The 17,351-nt window shown below is 47.0% G+C and overlaps 1 protein-coding gene and 1 long non-coding RNA gene across 2 annotated transcripts; both read left to right on the top strand.

The window, feature by feature from the left end:
• The first annotated feature begins 7,641 nt into the window (after positions 1-7,641).
• On the top strand, positions 7,642-13,603 carry LOC110573744. The gene is made up of 3 exons (XR_002479924.1): positions 7,642-7,769; positions 11,606-11,644; positions 13,551-13,603. It is a non-coding gene; the product is annotated as an uncharacterized LOC110573744 (long non-coding RNA).
• A 728-nt stretch (positions 13,604-14,331) lies between these two features.
• On the top strand, positions 14,332-15,873 carry LOC110573656 (zinc finger protein OZF-like). The gene is made up of 2 exons (XM_021682275.2): positions 14,332-14,392; positions 14,525-15,873. The coding sequence occupies exons 1-2, from the start codon at positions 14,332-14,334 to the stop codon at positions 15,859-15,861; spliced, it is 1,398 nt and encodes a 465-aa protein (XP_021537950.1). The 3' UTR covers positions 15,862-15,873.
• Positions 15,874-17,351: the final 1,478 nt, after the last annotated feature.

Here is a 17,351-nt window from a genome sequence, read left to right as displayed (position 1 = left end):
ATCCCGGAGTCCCTGGATCGAGTCCCGCATCGGGCTCCCTGCTCGGCGGGGAGTCTGCTTCTCCCTCTGACCCTCCCCCCTCTCATGTGCTTTCTCTCTCTCATTCAATAAATAAATAAAATCTTTAAAAAAAAAAAAGAAAAATGTTTTTCTGAGTTTTGTGAGCCATTCCAGCAGATCACTTAAACCTGAGGAGAGGGTCTTGAGAAGCACAAGTAACAGCCTGGCTTGCAAATGGCATCTGGAATGGCAGGGTGTTGAAGGTGGGAGTGCGCTCTTTTAGGACTGACGTTAACCTGTGAATCTGATGCTACTTCCTGATAGTGTCAGAATTGAATTGAATGCTTGGACATCTTGCTGGCTTTTAAGAATTGCCTTGTGTTGGGGCACCCGGGTGGCACAGTCGGTTAAGCATCCGACTCTTGGTTTCGGCTCAGGTTGTGATCTGAGGGTCATGAGATTGAGTCCCACCTCAGGCTATGAGCTCAGCACAGAGTCTGTTTACGATTCTGTCTCCCTCTGTCTACACACACACACACACACACACACACACACACACTTCTTGGAATTGGTTCCACACACACACACTTCTTGGAATTGGTTCCAGGGACCTAATTTAGGGGCATATCCAGATTTGAAGGTTTTTTTTTGTTTTTGTTTTTAAGATATTATTTATTTGCCAGAGAGAGAGTAAGCACAGGCAGGGGGAGCAGCAGGCAGGGGAGAAGCAGGTTGCCTGTTGAGCAGCAAGCTTGATGTGGGACTTGATCCCAGGACTCTGGGATCATGACCCGAGCTGAGGCAGACACTTAACCGACTGAGCCGTCCAGGCGTCTCCAGATTTGAAGTTTCAAGTTGTTGAATAATGGATAGGAAATGGAGGCAGGGAGACCCATGAGGAGGACGCTGCAATAGATCCAGGAGAATTTGTGGTAGGGCTAGACCAGAGCAGCACTAGAGCAAAGCTGTGATGAGTTTGGATAGATCGTAAAGATAGAGTCGACGATTTCCTGCTGCATCCAATATGTCTGTGAGCAAAAGGAGGGAGGTGAAAGACCATCTGAAGTTCGTTGTTGTTGTTTTTTAGGGGGGGAGGGGCAGAGGGAGAGAGAATCTTAAGCAGGCTTCCTGCCCATCATGGAGCCTGACGTGGGGCTTAATCCCAGGACCCTGAAATCATGACCTAAGCCAAAAACAAGAGTTGGACACTTAACTGACTGAGCCACTCAGATGCCCCTAAAGAAGGAGACTCTTAAGGTTGTTCTTTCAGATGGGCTCTGCAGTGAGGTTCGGCGGCCGGGGGCGCTGAGACCAGAGGGCAGGGCACAGGTGGGCATGTATCCCTGATGCTCTTTCAGAAAGGAGCAGTCCTGGTGTAGGATGAATTCTGGCGTGTGTATGTAGAAAGGGAGGTCCAGGTAAGGTAAGGCGCTGGCCTGGCATGGAGACTGAGGTGTGAGTTGGTGTAGCTTCTCCGCCTTGTAGGCTAAGCAGACTTTCAAGACCACTCCCTATGGAACAAGGCAAAGGTCAGCTGGGTTAGTGGAGCAGCTGGGTCCCTGACCAGGGTACCACCGCCTCACCTCCCATCCACTGTCCAGTCAAGGGCTCCCTGCATGCTATCTTCAGAGGATTATAGTACAAGACTAGTAGGGCTCAGTGCCTCCCTTTGAACACTAATGAAGCAACCACCCTCCAAATACGTACACATAGGCAGGCAATTAGAAATGAATGCACTGAATTACTTAAATTTATCCAAATACTTAATGGTTTAAATGTTAACTTACCTTTAAGTATTGGGTTATGATAGAAGTTTTGTGTAACACATCCTCTTAAACCTTTGAAAAGTGGGAGGAATACACAATCAAATTTCTTTTTAATTTTTTACTGTTATGTTAATCACCATACATTACATCATTAGTTTTTGATGGAGTGTTCCATGATTCATTGTTTGCGTATAACACCCCACAATCAAATTTTTAAAGCCCTACCACTTCACTTGCCCTGAAAACATAGACAAAACCATTGATGTTGTGGACAGTGATAGCTGATACATAGTGTGTACTTCGTAGGTGTGGTATCAGTATCAGCCCTCTGAGGTGGAAAACCGTCTTCTTCCCATTTTATGGAATAAGGGCACTGATGCTCAGGAAGGTTCAGTCTTTCCAGAGTCACACAGCTAGTAAGAGGCAGCAGTGAGGCCTGAGGAGCTCAGTTTGGACCGTGGTTCAGCTCACCTTATAGGATCCTACCATGGGTCCCATTTCTCATGGCTTCCCTCCTTCCACAGGGTCCCATGGTGGTGGCAGAAATGCTTCTGGACCCTGCAACAATGAATAGAGGGTGTCCCAGGCTCTCACCCACCCTAATTTTCACCCCTGTGGTTAAGGCGACCCAATATAGGGAATGGTGATGTTCTGAGAATCTTCATCTGTTCTCTCTCTTTCAGGACAATCCTGTGGTTCCACAAAGCCCAGGGTCCTGAACTCAGTCTGGGTTCCGTGGGTCAGCTGCATTGCTGACAACCGACTGGGTAGGATGTAACATGCATCCTGGGCACAGATCCAGAGTGTTCAAATGCCTGCAGGTGCAACTTAGCTGGGGTTGTTTAGGAAGCTTCCCGTTCCTATTATATCTGATGGGCTAGGGAGTGTGATGGCGAGGTGGTGGGGTGAGAGGTCAGGGCACACAGAAATCAGGCCTAGAATGACAGCCTTAGGTTCTGGGCCTCAAATCTGAGGACAGTGGGACCTAGGGAAGGTTTGGAGCTGAGGAGAGAGGTGATCTGATCCAGATTTTAACAGATTCCCGTGGCTACAGAGTGGTGGACAGACTGGGGGTCTGCAGATGGACACTGCAGCGAGTGACTGCTGGTAGTGGCCAGACAGGAGGGAGTTGCCTTCTGGATGCGTTCTGCACAGAGTGCAGAACATTTTCTGATGTGGAGAGAGAGGGAGCTGGGAGATGACATGGAAACGGGGAGTGAGGAACAGGCCTGTTGTTTGGGGCCTTATTTGGAAGAATGGATATTCCATCAATTAGGATGTGGGAAGTCAGTGGTAGAAGGGATTTTCAGAGGAAATGTGAATAATCCATTCTTGGCTACGTCAGAAATGTTCCAGAGACTTTTGGATGTGTCCAGTTGGCTGTTGGACCCACAGATCTAGAGTTCAGTGGAGGCCTTCAGATTGGAGACAACCACAGTATAGTACTTGGCATGTGGACCCCAGTAAAGCTGTGGGTCTGATTTCATAGGAGGCATCTTTATATTATGGTGGTAGCACCACTAGGGACAAGGCAAGGGAAGGAGGGGGCTAAGTCTGTGTCTCAGGTGGGCACCTGGACAGTCGTGTTGGGGGGGTGTGCATGTGAGGTGAAGGGTGGAGGTTGTAAAGCCTTCTGAGTGGACATAAGATGGATGCTGAAGTGCCTCTCCAGTGAAGGCCAGATACCGGGGCAGGACGGGGCCTTTCACCCCTCAGTGGATGCAGCAGGGTTCCTGGTGACTCTTGCTGGGATTGTTTCATTCAGGCTGGTAGAGTAGTTGAGGGAAATGGGATCAGCCAGAAGCATTGCTAGTCTAGGGCTTTGAACAAGGGTCAGGTGGTGAGAGAACGTCAAGCTTGCTTATGAGCTAGATCCTCACACAGGTCTCTGCGGCTGAGCTAAAGCAAGAAACAGAGTTGGGGGCAGATACCTGAAAATGAGAGCTGTTCTCTCATGCCAGGGGACTTTGGTGTTCTGATGCAGGACTGGGGCAGATGAGGATGCTAGTTGCATTTGCAGTGTACCCCCTGGGCTCTGTGTGCAGACTGGCACGTGAGAAGGCCAAAGAAATGCCTCCTGTGTGGGTCTGGGGGTTTTGGCACCGTTCCCTTGCCTGTCTGTGGTCGGGTGCCTCTCTCTGCATGCTTGGAACCTCTGTGCCCCAGGCCTTCCCGTCCCTCTTGCTAATATACTTTCAGGACTGCCTGTCCCAGTAACTTAAGGCACTGATCTGGTCACCACTTGTAGGGACTGTTTGGGTTGTTTTTTTTAAAGACCTTCCTCTGAAGGCATTGTAAATTTAGAATGTGGGATGTCGATGTGAGGTAGGTCACTCTGGGTGGGTCTTGGCCACTCGCTTTCCCTGTCTTCCCCAAGGACTGGCCTCTTCAGGCCCAGGTGGTTGCTCACATTGAGCAATAGGAGGGCCCCGTGTACCTGACAGGTTGGACATTACTTCTGCAACATCAAGAGAGGCTCAAAGGAATGTGGCCCTCACACGGAGCATCTGTCCCGTGCCCACCGTCGTGTGATGCCTAGGACAGTGGCCACACCTCATTTTTACCTTTTCTTTCCCACTAATATTTCCACTCTGACGTTGGGCTCTCATCTTTTGCCTTCCACTGCTTCCTTGGAGGGCTGCACATATCTTTAAATAGTCTCTGAACACCAGCTGCTGTGTTGCAATCACACATTTCTGCGTATGGACCCAGTCTTGCATCAGTGCTCACCAGTCACCAGCAGCTCTGGCCTTGTTGAAAGTCATTTGCAGAGGAGGGAGTTGGGGAGCCCGCCTCTCGTCCCTGCACTTCCCCCTTCCTCGTGTCCTTCCCCAGAGTCAGGGCTCTCCCATCATGGGAGCATGCCAGGCTGAGCCCTGCACAGCAGGCCTTCCTCTCACTGTCTCGGGTCCCCCTTGCCCGTCAGCAGTCCCGTGGCCTCGTCCGTGGGTGTGTCTGGCACACTTTCCCGATAGGGCCGCCTCCTCCCAATGAAGTCAGCAGGCACTTCACCAGCATTTCTCTGCTTACAGGTTGCTGGCATGGAGCCCAGGATGAGGAGGCCCCTTCAGAGCAAGATGTTTCTGTAGGAGGGTCACAGGTCAGGACCCCAAAGCCAGGCCCATCCATCCAGAAGTCCCAGCCCTGGGAGATGTGTGTCCTGCTCTGGAAAGACATTTTGCACTTGGCTGAGCATGATGGAACACACCCTGAGCGAGGTCTGCACATTTGTGGGGCAAACCTGCAGCAGCGTCAGAAGCAGCAGAATAGAGATAAACTTTCCCTAAAGGAAAATGAGGGGAGCCCTTCATTTGGACCACTGTTTATATGGCAGAGAAGACCTTGGTATAGAGGGAGGGTGGAGAGGACTTTACAGTCTTTCTCCCCATCCCCCACCCTCCCACCCCGCCCAGTCACTCTCAGTGGGTTGAAGCCACACAGGGACACCGAGTGGAGAAACTTTTGAAAGTGGACAAAATGGTTGTAAGTGCAGCGGGTATGGGAAAGCCTTCAGCCACAGGACATGCTTGTAGAGTCCCAGAAAGTGCACGCTGCAGAAGGGCCTTAGAGTGTAGCGAAAGTGGGACATTTTTTAGGTACAACTCTAACCTCAGTAAACATTTCAGCAGTCACAGTAAAGAAAGGGTTTTTTTGTTTGTTTTAAAGATTTTATTTATTTGACAGAGACACAGCGAGAGAGGGAACACAAGCAGGGGGAGTGGGAGAGGGAGAAGCAGGCTTCCCGCAGAGCAGGGAGCCCGATGCAGGGCTCGATCCCAGGATCCTGGGATCATGACCTGAGCCGAAGGCAGATGCTTAACGACTGAGCCACCCAGGCGCCCCAAGAAAGGGTTTTTAAATGCAGCCAATGTGGGAAAATCTTTAGGTACAACTCCACACTTACTAGCCACCAGGAAGTTCATAGCGTAGAAAGAGTGCAGTGAATGCAGGAAGTCTTTCACACAAAACTCCAGTCTCCTTAAACAGCAGAGCAGTCACATTGAAGAAGGGCCTTGTTTGTGCCGTGAATGTGGGAAGGCCTTCATCAGAAAGTCCCACCTCCTTCAGCATCAGAAAATGCAGGGAATTACACAAAAATCTTGACTTAACACCAAAGAATACACCAGGCCGAGGTTTTATGAGTTCAGCATATAGCAAGGCCTTTGTTAGAAAGTCTTGCTTCGTCGGTCACCAGAAAATGCACGCTGGAGGAAACTTTACAAGTGCAGCTAAAGTGGGGAAGTATTTAGGTACAAACCAATCTCATTAATAAGCAAGGCGTGCGTGTAGGGAATGTGGGAAATTCTTTTAGCGAAGACTCCCAACTCATTCAGCATCTGGGAAAGAACTTGAACTCGTGAGTAGAGCAGATGGGGAAAGATGTCAGCCAAAAGTGTGTTCTAAATTAGCATTGGAAAAAAAACTCGTACATGGTTTTGTTTTACATAGTTTTGTTTTAAAAGTTGTGGTAAAATACACATCACATGAAATTTGCCATCTTGTTTTTAAGGGTTCGGTTCAGGAATGTTAAGTACATTCACCTACAATGGATATCTATAACTCTTTTCATCTTGTTAAACTTAAATCCATTACCCAACTCGCCATTTTCCCCTTCCCTCAATCCCTTGACACCCACTGTTCTGTTTCATATAGCATAGTATCCTTGTCAAGTTTCATCCATGCTATATCTTGTGTGTTAATCTGTCTGAATTTCCTTCTCTTTAAGGTTGAATAGTATCTCATTGTATGTATATGGCATATTTTCTTTATCCATTCATTCTCTCTATCCATTCATCCGTCCATGGACCGGGAGTTGCTTCTACCTCTTTTGGGTATTATGAATAATGCTACTATGGGCACGCTTGTACAAATATTTCTTTAACACCTTACTTTCAAAGATTTCTTCAGCACCTTGCTTTCCAATTATTTTTGCATATATCCCCCAAAAGTAGAACTGCTGGATCATATGGTAATATGGTCATTTTTTTTTGAGGAACTGTTTTCCATAATGCTGGCACCATTTTACATTACTGCTAACTGTGTGTGAGGTGTCCAGTTTCTCCTCATCCTTTTCGTCTCAGTGTTCATAAGCCCCCTTTCCCCATGTGGTAAGTCACTCACTCTTTTAAGATCGGTCTTAGGATCTAAGAAAGAATGTAATACGTGGAGTAAGGGCTGGATATAATTATCAGCTTTTTGTTTTGTTCTTTAAGATTTATTTGAGAGTGAGCACAAGTGGGAGGAGGGGGAGAGGGTCAAGCAGACTCCCCTGTGAGCTGGAGGCAAGCTGATCCCAGGACCCAGAGATCATGACCTGAGCCAAAGTCAGATGCTTAACGGACTGAGCCCCTCTACCTTGTTTCTAATAGAAAAACTCCATTTGATTCTGAAGTTTCAGTCTAACATGTACCTGAAAAGCAGTAAGACAGTATTTTAGGTCCCAGCTGTGCGTGGATGCACTTTGTGTCTGAGTAACCATTTGTAGGTTGGGGGAACATCAGAAATCATACGTATGTCTCAGTACATTTCTGTGATCAGCACAGACTACATTCCATGGTAATCTGGGTGTGACCCAAGAAGCTGGAGCCCCGCCCCTTCCTCAAAGCCTGCAGCCATCCCTACCCAGCGCCTTTCTTGGTGTGGCTGGGCAGTTCCTGAGGTCAGGAATGGAGACCGTCGTGGATCCCCTGGCTCCCTCAGAACTACATTACCCGGAAGGCAGTGCGCCGCGCGTCCCCTTTACTGGGTGAATGAGGGCTCAGGAGAGGCACTTCCGGCCTAAGGACGGCATCTGGGCGGGCCTTCCGGCGTTGGCCTCCAGCGACATCTTGGAAAGTTGGTTCCCTCCCGCGGTCGGAAGCTCTGGATTGCTGGGCCTGCCTGAGGTAACGGGAGGAGAGAGACGCTGCGCCGGCTGCTCCGAGATCCGACATAGCTGTCGCCGGGGCTGAAGACTGCGGTGCCACGCTCGTCCCCGCAGCTGCCGTGGTGATACCAATTCAGGTAAGTGCTGCGTTTCTCTGCATCTGGGCCCTCACCCAATTCTGCTTTAAAATTTCGTATTTTTGTTCTTGGGACGGTGTTCCAAATTTTGAAATAAGACATGCCCGAAGAGACTTGCACAGAACGTACATGTGCAGTTAAGTAACCAGTACTTGTAATTGTTACTGTTAACCTTAAAAAGTAAAACGGCTAGTTATTTTGCCACCACAAATGGGTTTGTTTCGATTTTTTTTTTTTTAAGATTTTATTTATTTATTTGAGAGAGAATGAGAGGGAGAACATGAGAGGGGGGAGGGTCAGAGGGAGAAGCAGACTCCCCGCTGAGCAGGGAGCCCGATGCGGGACTCGATCCCGGGCCTTCAGGATCATGACCCGAGCCGAAGGCAGTCGCTTAACCAACTGACCCCCCCAGGCGCCCGGTTTGTTTGGATTTAATTCGGGAATAGCAGGAGTATTGCCCGTTGGGGCAAAGTGGGCGTTGTAAGTATGGTGGCTTCTCATTGGCTGGGCTGTTGTAGGCTAGTGAAGTAGTCGCTCTTAGTAGATTCCACCTGTGTTCTGTTGAGTTTGCAAAGGAAAGCGCGTGGTCGGGTTGAGAGCTCCCCCTGCCGGCCTGATCGCTGCATTCTAATTAATGTTCGCTCTGGCCAAGTGAAGAAATGGGGTATAAATTGGACCCCAGAAGCCAGCTGTGCAAGTCTTTCCACAACAGTTATCCCAATCTCCAGAGTTAAGCTGTTGTCTGATGTTTCAAGTAAGCATCTTTTGTTGTCTTGATGTTTATTGGTTTCCATGTGTTTTGAAACACTTTTCATTTGAAAGAACTGGCATCACAATAGTATGTTGTGACTTTAACTTTTTACATCTGTCCGTTTTCTGTGCAGTATTCTATAGTATGAATATATGAATAAAATGTCTTTTTAGGTGTTGCCCATGGTTTTCTGCATTTATACATTGCTACTATAGCCACATGTTCTGGGATAAAGCACACAGTTGTCTAGCATATATGTATTAAGGATAGATTTCTACAAGTAGTGAAAAGTTTAAATTTACTTTATAATGCCAGACTGGTTTTCAGAATGTTACCAAATCTATATACCCATAGCAGCTTACAGTATTTACTAATTTCTATAGTGTTACTAGCACTGGGCCAGTGTCAGGCTTGCGAGGTCAGCCTTACTGAGTTTTGCTTTAATGATTACCATTACATTTGTAAAAAGTGCTTGCTGGAATTCTTGTTTACATACCCAAGATTTCAATTTATTAGATATTCAAATCTTAGATTTTTTTTTTTAACAATAATGGGGGGTTCAAGAATTTGTGTAATTTTTGCTCACCTGTGTGGCTTGTCATTTCAGTTTTTATGACAACAGGAGCCCTTTTTTTTTTTTAAGATTTTATTTATTTATTTGACAGAGACACAGCCAGAGAGGGAACACAAGCAGGGGGAGTGGGAGTGGGAGAGGGAGAAGCAGGCTTCCCGCCAAGCAGGGAGCCCGATGTGGGACTCGATCCCAGGACCCTGGGATCATGACCTGAGCTGAAGGCAGACGCTTAACCAACTGAGCCACCCAGGCGCCCCCAAATGCCACTTGGTTTTATTTTTTTTTTTTAAAGATTTTATTTATTTGACAGAGAGAGACAGCGAGAGCAGGAACACAAGCAGGGGGAGTGGGAGAGGGAGAAGCAGGCTTCCCGCAGAGCAGGGAGCCTGATGCGGGGCTCGATCCCAGGATCCTGGGATCATGACCTGAGCCGAAGGCAGACAGATGCTTAACGACTGAGCCACCCAGGTGCCCATCAGGAGCCCTTTTATTATAATGTAGTGGGGTTCTTTACTACGATGCTTTGGTTTGAGAAATCTGTTCATTTATTAACTCCTAAGAGATGTAATTTTTGTCTTCCCATCTAAGCCTCTCCAGCTGGAATTACTTTTTTGTGTGTGCATCATTTAAAGTGGAGGTCTAAATTTGTCTTGCCACACAGAGTAATTTATAAGCTCTTTTAATGCTCCATACCACCACTGAAGCATCAAGACCCATGGGTGCCCCACTTTATGAGATCTAGTTTTTTCAACCTAATTTCTGTGCCAATACTTTTCTTACCGGAACAGCTTTATAATGTTATATCACCTCTTTTGCAGTCACACCAAGCATGCATTTATTTTTATGGTGAAACACACATTGTTTCTGCTTTCTTCCCTCTTACTTTCCAGGACCTTAATGGCTTTTCCTATTTGAATATTTCCTCCAACCCTGGCATCCTTTTTTTTAAAAGATGATTTATTTTAGTAAGAGAGCATGAAGCAGGGGAAGGGGAGGAAGGAGAGGAAGAATCCCAAGCAGCCTCACGTGGGGCTTGATCTCACAACCCTGAGATCATGACCTGAGCCACCCAGGTGCCCCTTGGCATCCTTTAATAACACATATAACGTAAAAGTTTTGGCTTTGGTTGCTTTGAATCTTTTGGTAGTGTTGGGTTCGGGTTTTGTGGCTCCAGTTTGTTATGAAATCTAGGTGTGAGGTGTGTGTACTTTCCTCCACATTGTTTTGGGTACTCTTATGAATATTGTCAAGATTTGTTCTTCCTTTCTCATTGATCTTACCCTTTATGGATATATTCTTTTTTTTTTTTTTTGAAAGAATTTATTTATTCATTTGAGACACAGAGATACAGAGAGAGAGCGAGCATGAGCAGCGGGGGAGGCAGAGGGAGAGGGAGAAGCAGGCTCCCCGCTAAGCCAGGAGCCCGACTTGGGGCTTGATCCCAGGACCCTGGAATCATGACCTGAGCCGAAGGCAGACGCTTAACCATCTGAGCCACCCAGGCGCCCCCTTTATGGATATATTCTTTGGCTGGGTTTTTGTTGTTGTTGTTTGTTGTTTTTGAGATTCTTTTTGTCTAATGATGCAGTTTTCCTAAATTGTGATTTAAATTTATTAAAATTATTGTGCTTAAACTAACATTTTCACTTTCTGATCAATCTTTTATCTTTTTAAACACACACTTAACATTACCATAAACTTTTATACTCACACCCACAAGATTTTTGTTTTTTAAGTGGTTATACTCTTCTATCATCTGCCTTTGGTATTACTCCAAGAGAACATGATGATGGGTTATCTCAGTTAAGGTATTTTGCTAAGATAGGCAGAAATTTAATCATTGTAAGGATAGAAAGTAATGCTTCAAAGGAAAGAATTTTATATAATGAGGATGGAAGAAAGGTTAGGTCCTAGCTTGTTTCCTTTCCTTTCTCTTAAGTTGAAACAGTCAGAAATGCAGTTGCCCTAAGCACCTTTACTGGAGCCCCAGCGACAACCTCTTTAGCAGAGCTTTATTTCGAAGGTGTAATCAAGTGACTAGGGGTTTGGTTTACTTCTCTACCATGGGAGAAAATATATTTGCAATATCTTTCTGAACATTTATTGACAAACTTGAAAAAAAAGTATAAGGAGTCACATACCTAACCAGCTATTAGGGCCAACTACAAGGTATAGGAAGAGAAGAATGTATTTTTGGCACAGGAAGAATCAGAATAAAATAAGGAATAAAATGGAAGGTTCAGAAGCACACCCACACATAAACCTGAACATAATTTATCTCTTATTCTTGTTGTTCATTCACCTAAGGGATATTCCTCAAACACAACACAACCCTGACAGACATTTCTGAGGATGCACACATGCTTTTGGCATAACTCCACACTTTCTACTTTCTTGTATAAATGCTTTCTTTATCCCCTTCAGCTTTCATCTTTATGTGAAATAACATTACGTGTTTCACTTTGTATCCCTCATGGGAATTAAACTAACATGGCCCTGCTCTTCCTGCAGGTTCTGCTTTCAGCAGAAGCACTTATGGACCCTGCACCGGTGAGTGTCAGGTGTCCTGGAACTCTTTTGCTGCCACTCTTCCTGCCCTTGGTGTCTCGACACTCTAGATAAGCCCCTAAGCCCGGGTCAGACGTTATATGGAGAGAGGTGCCCACTTTTGGCAAGCAACGGGGTGAGGTGTGAAAGGTGTCTTAGGTATCAGTATGTACAAAGCCTTGGGCTTGGAGGTGAGACTGAGATGGGAGTGTTCTAGGTCTCATATGTCTGTTGAGAACAGAGGGCCGGGAGCCAAGTCAGGGTTCTGTTCTGAGAGTGATGGTAGCAGTCAAACAGTTCTGGAGAAGAGGAGAAAACTGAATCTGGCTCGGGTCTTGAGAAGCTGCCCTTGGTGATAGAGTACACTACAGACTGGGGAAGAGGGAGACAAGGAGATCATTAAACGAGGCTAGATCAGGATTGGTAGCTGGGCTAAAGTGGTAGATGTGGAGGTAGAAGACTGTTTGGCTTCTGGATTTGTCTTTTGGGTTTTTAAGATTTCTTTATTTGAGAGAGAGTGAGCAAGAGAACACACAAGCAGAAGGAGGGGGAGAAGCAGACTCCCCTGCTGAGCAGGGAGCCCAATGCCAGGACCCTGAGATCATGACCCAAGCTGAAGGCTGATACTTAACCAACTAAGCCACCCAGGTGCCCTGGATTTGTTTAAAGATTTATTTGCAAGAGAGAGCACAAGAGCGGGGAGGGTCAAAGGGAGAAGCAGACTCCCCAGTGAGCAGGGAGCCTGATGCCAGCATTCTTGGATCATGACCTGAGCTCAAGGCAGATGCCTAACCTGCTGAGTTCACCCAGGTGCCCCTGAATTTGTTTTTAAAGTAGGGCTGACCAGGTCACAGATGGCTCCATGGTTTTTGGTGAGAATATCAAGGTATTAGGATTTGGCCATGTTGAGTCTCAAATGTTTCAGAGATTCCCAAGTATAGGTGACAAATGGACAGCTGGTCCTGCATTTCTCAAGATGTCCACACTGTGGCATCTGTTGTGTGTCCCACGATAGAGATCTAGAACTCTGGATCTCATATAGAAGGAGGCATGTTCAGGTTACAGTGGCGTTGCCATTGGGGGACAAGGGAGGAGAGCTGTGGAGGATGGATGGCACGGAGATGGACAAGACAGAATAGCAGTAATCGGAAATGCAGAGGGAGGTATGGGGAGGGGAAAGTCCAACAGGTAGCCAGATTTTCAGAGGAGTGAACCTGAGACCAGAGCAATAATGGTCAGACTGGTACTTAATCACCCTTCTAGGCCCTCACCCAACCAGGCTTTTGTGGTGGTTCTGTCAGGAAGTCGTAAGATAGCTTGCATAAAAAGTGTGTTACTGGGACCTGGATTATACCTGGTAAAGTGGCAAGACACACAAAATGTGCAGTGTAGAGGCAGAATGTGACCAAGGGTATTTAGATCTGCATGTGGTCTAAGCCAGGAACAAGGTCAGGTGGAGAAGCCCCTTCTTTGCAGGGCTGGAGGCCATTGGAGGTTGGGATTTATTACTGCACTTGGCATGCACTTCCTAGATGCCACACACAGACAGAAGTCAGTTTTATGGGCTAACTGGTGGTGGGGATCAGATGTATGATGGAGGTATGGTCCAATGAGTAGGAGTTTGAGAGAATGCTAGGCCCAACATGGTTATGTCTGGGAGGCATGATCCTGGGGGACTCACATATGTCTTGCAGGAAAAGGATGGGGGTCCTGCATCTGAGGCCCAGAGCTCAGAAGGCATCACTCTGACCACCTGCCTCTTTGTTGAAACTGGGTACCACTGCTTAAGCTGGAGAGCTAGGGCAGATAAGGAGCAGGGATGGGAGTGAATGTGGGCTGGGGTTCGGGGTAGTTTTGGGGTCCTGCAGAGAGAGGCTGCTTACGGACATAACTGTCCCCTTCATCCCAGGGCTCTGTGACCTTTGAGGAAGTGGCTGTGTACTTTTCCCAGGAGGAATGGAGGCTTCTTAATGAGGCTCAGAGACAACTGTACCGTGATGTGATGCTGGAGGTCTTTGCACTTGTTGCGTCACTGGGTAAGGCCCCTCACACCAACCCCAGTGTCCTGGGCTAATCTGTCTTTCCTCTTCTTTCTGGCTGCTGACGCTGGGGCATATATACGACACCTGCTTTCACAAAGAGCTCACCAACCAACCCCCAGTTCTGAAGCTCTTTCAGTAACAATTTCCAGGATATTTTTGTTTCCTGAGGTGGTTTTGGGATTGGCTGCCCTGGACCAGTGCTGCCCACTTACCTGTCCTGTCTTTCCCTTAAAGGCTTGCATCTTCTAGATCCCATGTTGTCCAACTGGAACTGGGAGAACACCACATAACATGACAAAGTGGGCATGACTCCAACTGGGGGAGGATGTGATACAGAGCTGGGAATCCTATCAGGAACATGTCGTGTCCTGGGCTCAAACACTGTTTGGTGCCAAGGTCAGAGGCTTCTCCCCTTTTTTGACATTTTGCCCACTTGTCATTTTTCCTCTCAAAAGAGACCTAGGAGTATATCCCTCCCCTGTCTTCTACCCTTCATTGGGGTCGCCACTGATCATTGCTCCTTCTGCTGTGCTCTCCAACACTGGCGTACACTTACTGTGTTGTACAGTCTGTATGTACCCATACCCTTAAAATAATACTTGAACACTGGTATAACCAAGGCACTGGCAAGAACACATTTCCGAAGATATGAGTTGCAGACCCAGCCCCTCCTCCCTGTGGTACACCCCATCCATGTTTCTTCTGCATGGTGAGTCCTGTGATGCAGCCCTTGCCTTCAAACTACCCCACCCCAGCTCCTTTTGTCTTGATCCCCTGGTGTCAAGGCAGGGGGAGGGTAGGCGGCCTCCTACCCAAGCTCGTCACTGTTCTCTGCTTTCAGGTTGTGGGCGTGGAACAGAGGATGAGGCAGCACCTTCTGAGCAGAACGTTTCTGTAGGACGGTCACAGATAAATTCTACCAAGAAGGCTGACACCCAGGAACGTGGCCTGGACTCAGAAGGTGATTTGCATTCACCTTCTGAGTGCCTGGGAACAAACCCTGGCCAGAAACTGTGTGGGACACAGGGGAACGTTCACCAGCATCAGAAGGAGCACAGTGGAGACAAACCCCTCAGAAGGAACGCAAAGAGCTGTGTAACACACACATCAAGGAAGCCCTTCCCTGAGAGCTCAGGTCTTCTCCAGCACCAGCTCATTCACAGCCAGGGGCCACCACCTAAGGACACCAGCTGTGCAGAGCCTTTTCGCAATGGACAAAAGCACTATAAGTGCAGTGAATGCGGGAAAGCCTTCTGTCGCAAATACAGACTTGCTCAGCATCAGAGAGTCCACACTGGAGAAAGGCCTTATGAGTGCAATGAGTGTGGGAAAACCTTCAGCTACAAACACATACTTGTTCAGCACCGGAGAGTCCATACCGGAGAGAGGCCTTATGAATGCAGCGAATGCAGAAAAGCCTTCAGTAACAAACCCACGCTTGTTCGGCACCAGCGAATTCACACTGGAGAAAGGCCTTATGAGTGCAGCCACTGTGGGAAATTCTTTAGCCAAAGCTCCAGCCTTAGTGAACATCAGAGAATTCACACTGGGGCACGGCCTTATAAATGTAGTGAGTGTGGAAAATTCTTCACCTCCAACTCCAACCTAATTAAACACCGGAGAGTGCACACAGGAACAAGGCCTTATGAATGCAGTGAATGTGGGAAATTCTTTAACCAAAGTCCCAGCCTCATTAAACACCAGAGAATTCACACTGGTGAAAAGCCTTATGAATGCAGTGAATGTGGGAAACTCTTTAGCCAAAGCTCCACCCTCATCAAGCACCAGAGAGTTCACACTGGAGTAAGGCCTTACAAGTGCAATGAATGTGGGAAACTTTTTAGCCAAAGCTTTGGCCTCACTCAACACCAGAGAGTTCATACTGGAGAAAAACCCTATGAGTGCAGTGAATGTGGAGAATTCTTCAGCCAGAGCACACAACTTACTCAGCACCGAAAAGTTCACACCACAGAAAGCCCTCATGAGTGCAGCAACTGCGGCAAAGTCTTCAGCCAAAGGTCTGCTCTGATTGACCACCAGAAACTTCACAGCCCAGCTAGACCTTACAAGTGCACTGAATGTGGGAAAGCCTTCAGCCGCAGGTCTAACCTCATTCGACACCAGAAAGTGCACACCGGAGAAAGGCCTTACAGTGGAGGTGGAGATAGCAGGGAATGAGCCAGGTGTTGAACACAGGAACATACCACAGAAGCCTAACACCCCCACATGTCTGAACACGCAGGTCGTAGGGAGCGATGTTCTTTCTAACCTGTCCAGGGCCCTTGCCACATTTGTCACTGCAAGTTTCTTGGTGGGTGTCCCAACTTTGTATGCGTCAGTGGGGATAGATCGTATCATGGCACAGGCTAGCGGTCACTCTGGTTTGGGCCTAATTTACATTGCAGCCCCAAAGCCTCCTAGGATAGACTACAGGGCAGTGCTTTTTGTGTGACTAATCTTATAATCCAGATGTTGGGGTTTTCTGTGGGTCTAGAGGTCTCCCTGAGAGGACAGCTGTAAGAATCCTGTGTTTTTTGATTCAGCTTCTCTTTTTCACCTTGGAGGTTCACATAAGGTCCCCAGGTCCCAAGAGAGAGGTTTGGAAGGCTGGTCTCCCTGACTCCAGGCGTCAGGTAGGAACCACATTCAGTACAAAAACACTGGGGGCAGTAGGCAGTGACGAAAAAAAACGGCAAACTGGAGGGACTGTGGCTTACAGTAAAGGTTCTTGCAGAAATTCTGAGGCCCTTTAGAGCTAACTGCTCCTCTTGCTCTCCAGTTAAAGAAAGGTGGGCGAAGGGAGAGTTGAAAACAGAACTAAGAAGTCCAGACCTCCGAAGGCAGTAGGTATGTGATTTTTATGACCAACGGAGACTTGGCTTCCCCATTTCCTTGAACCTATGCAGGTGAGCTCCAGTGGAATTGTTTGCCAGCTAGTACACACAGCAGAGCTCCCACTATGAAACCTAGGGTCGCCAAATTCCTACTTTTTCCAAAGAGAGATTCAGATTTTTATGTGAAACCATTTCTGCTTGGCATGCAATATACTTAAAATGTACTTTGTAAGGTCACACTTCAGAATGGGCGTGCACAAAACAAAAATGCAACAGCTGGTACACACTAATAAATTTTAACCATAAGTATTTTCATCTTTTAACTCTGGCCGCCCAGGCAAATACTATTTTGTGTTCTCTAAAATTTTACATCATTGGAATCTTAAAGTGGGTACTACTCTTAAAAAGTTGGCTTAAGGGTACATAAGTGCATAATTAATACTCTGACAGCATTGAATAGTGTGATTTTTTTTAATTGCCAAGATGATACACTTATTTGTTCATCCATTCACCTAACAAATGGGTTTTCTGCAGCTTACTGTGAACATACAAATCCTCTCAAAATGGGTTTTGATACAGCTAGCCGTGCAATGCCTGAGTCTCTAAAGGGCTGGTGGTTACTCTGGTTCTTCTGTCATCCTCGCCACTTGAAACATGGTCACCTTTGTTCCAGTCTTTGTCATTAGTGGCTTTAAAAGGTGTGTAGTGGTATGTCACCGTGGTTGAATTAACACATTTCCCCTAACAAATTCAGTTTGCCACCTGTGCCCTTGCATAAATATTTGCTAATTCCAGTTGCTCTGAGTGCTGATGGAGACAAAAAGTGTTGGAAAA

This window comes from Neomonachus schauinslandi, chromosome 16 (genome assembly GCF_002201575.2).
Source record: "Neomonachus schauinslandi chromosome 16, ASM220157v2, whole genome shotgun sequence".
Classification (NCBI taxonomy): Eukaryota; Metazoa; Chordata; class Mammalia; order Carnivora; family Phocidae; genus Neomonachus; species Neomonachus schauinslandi.
Note: the sequence above shows the minus strand (reverse complement) of the source record. Positions and strands in the feature narration are given on the sequence as shown.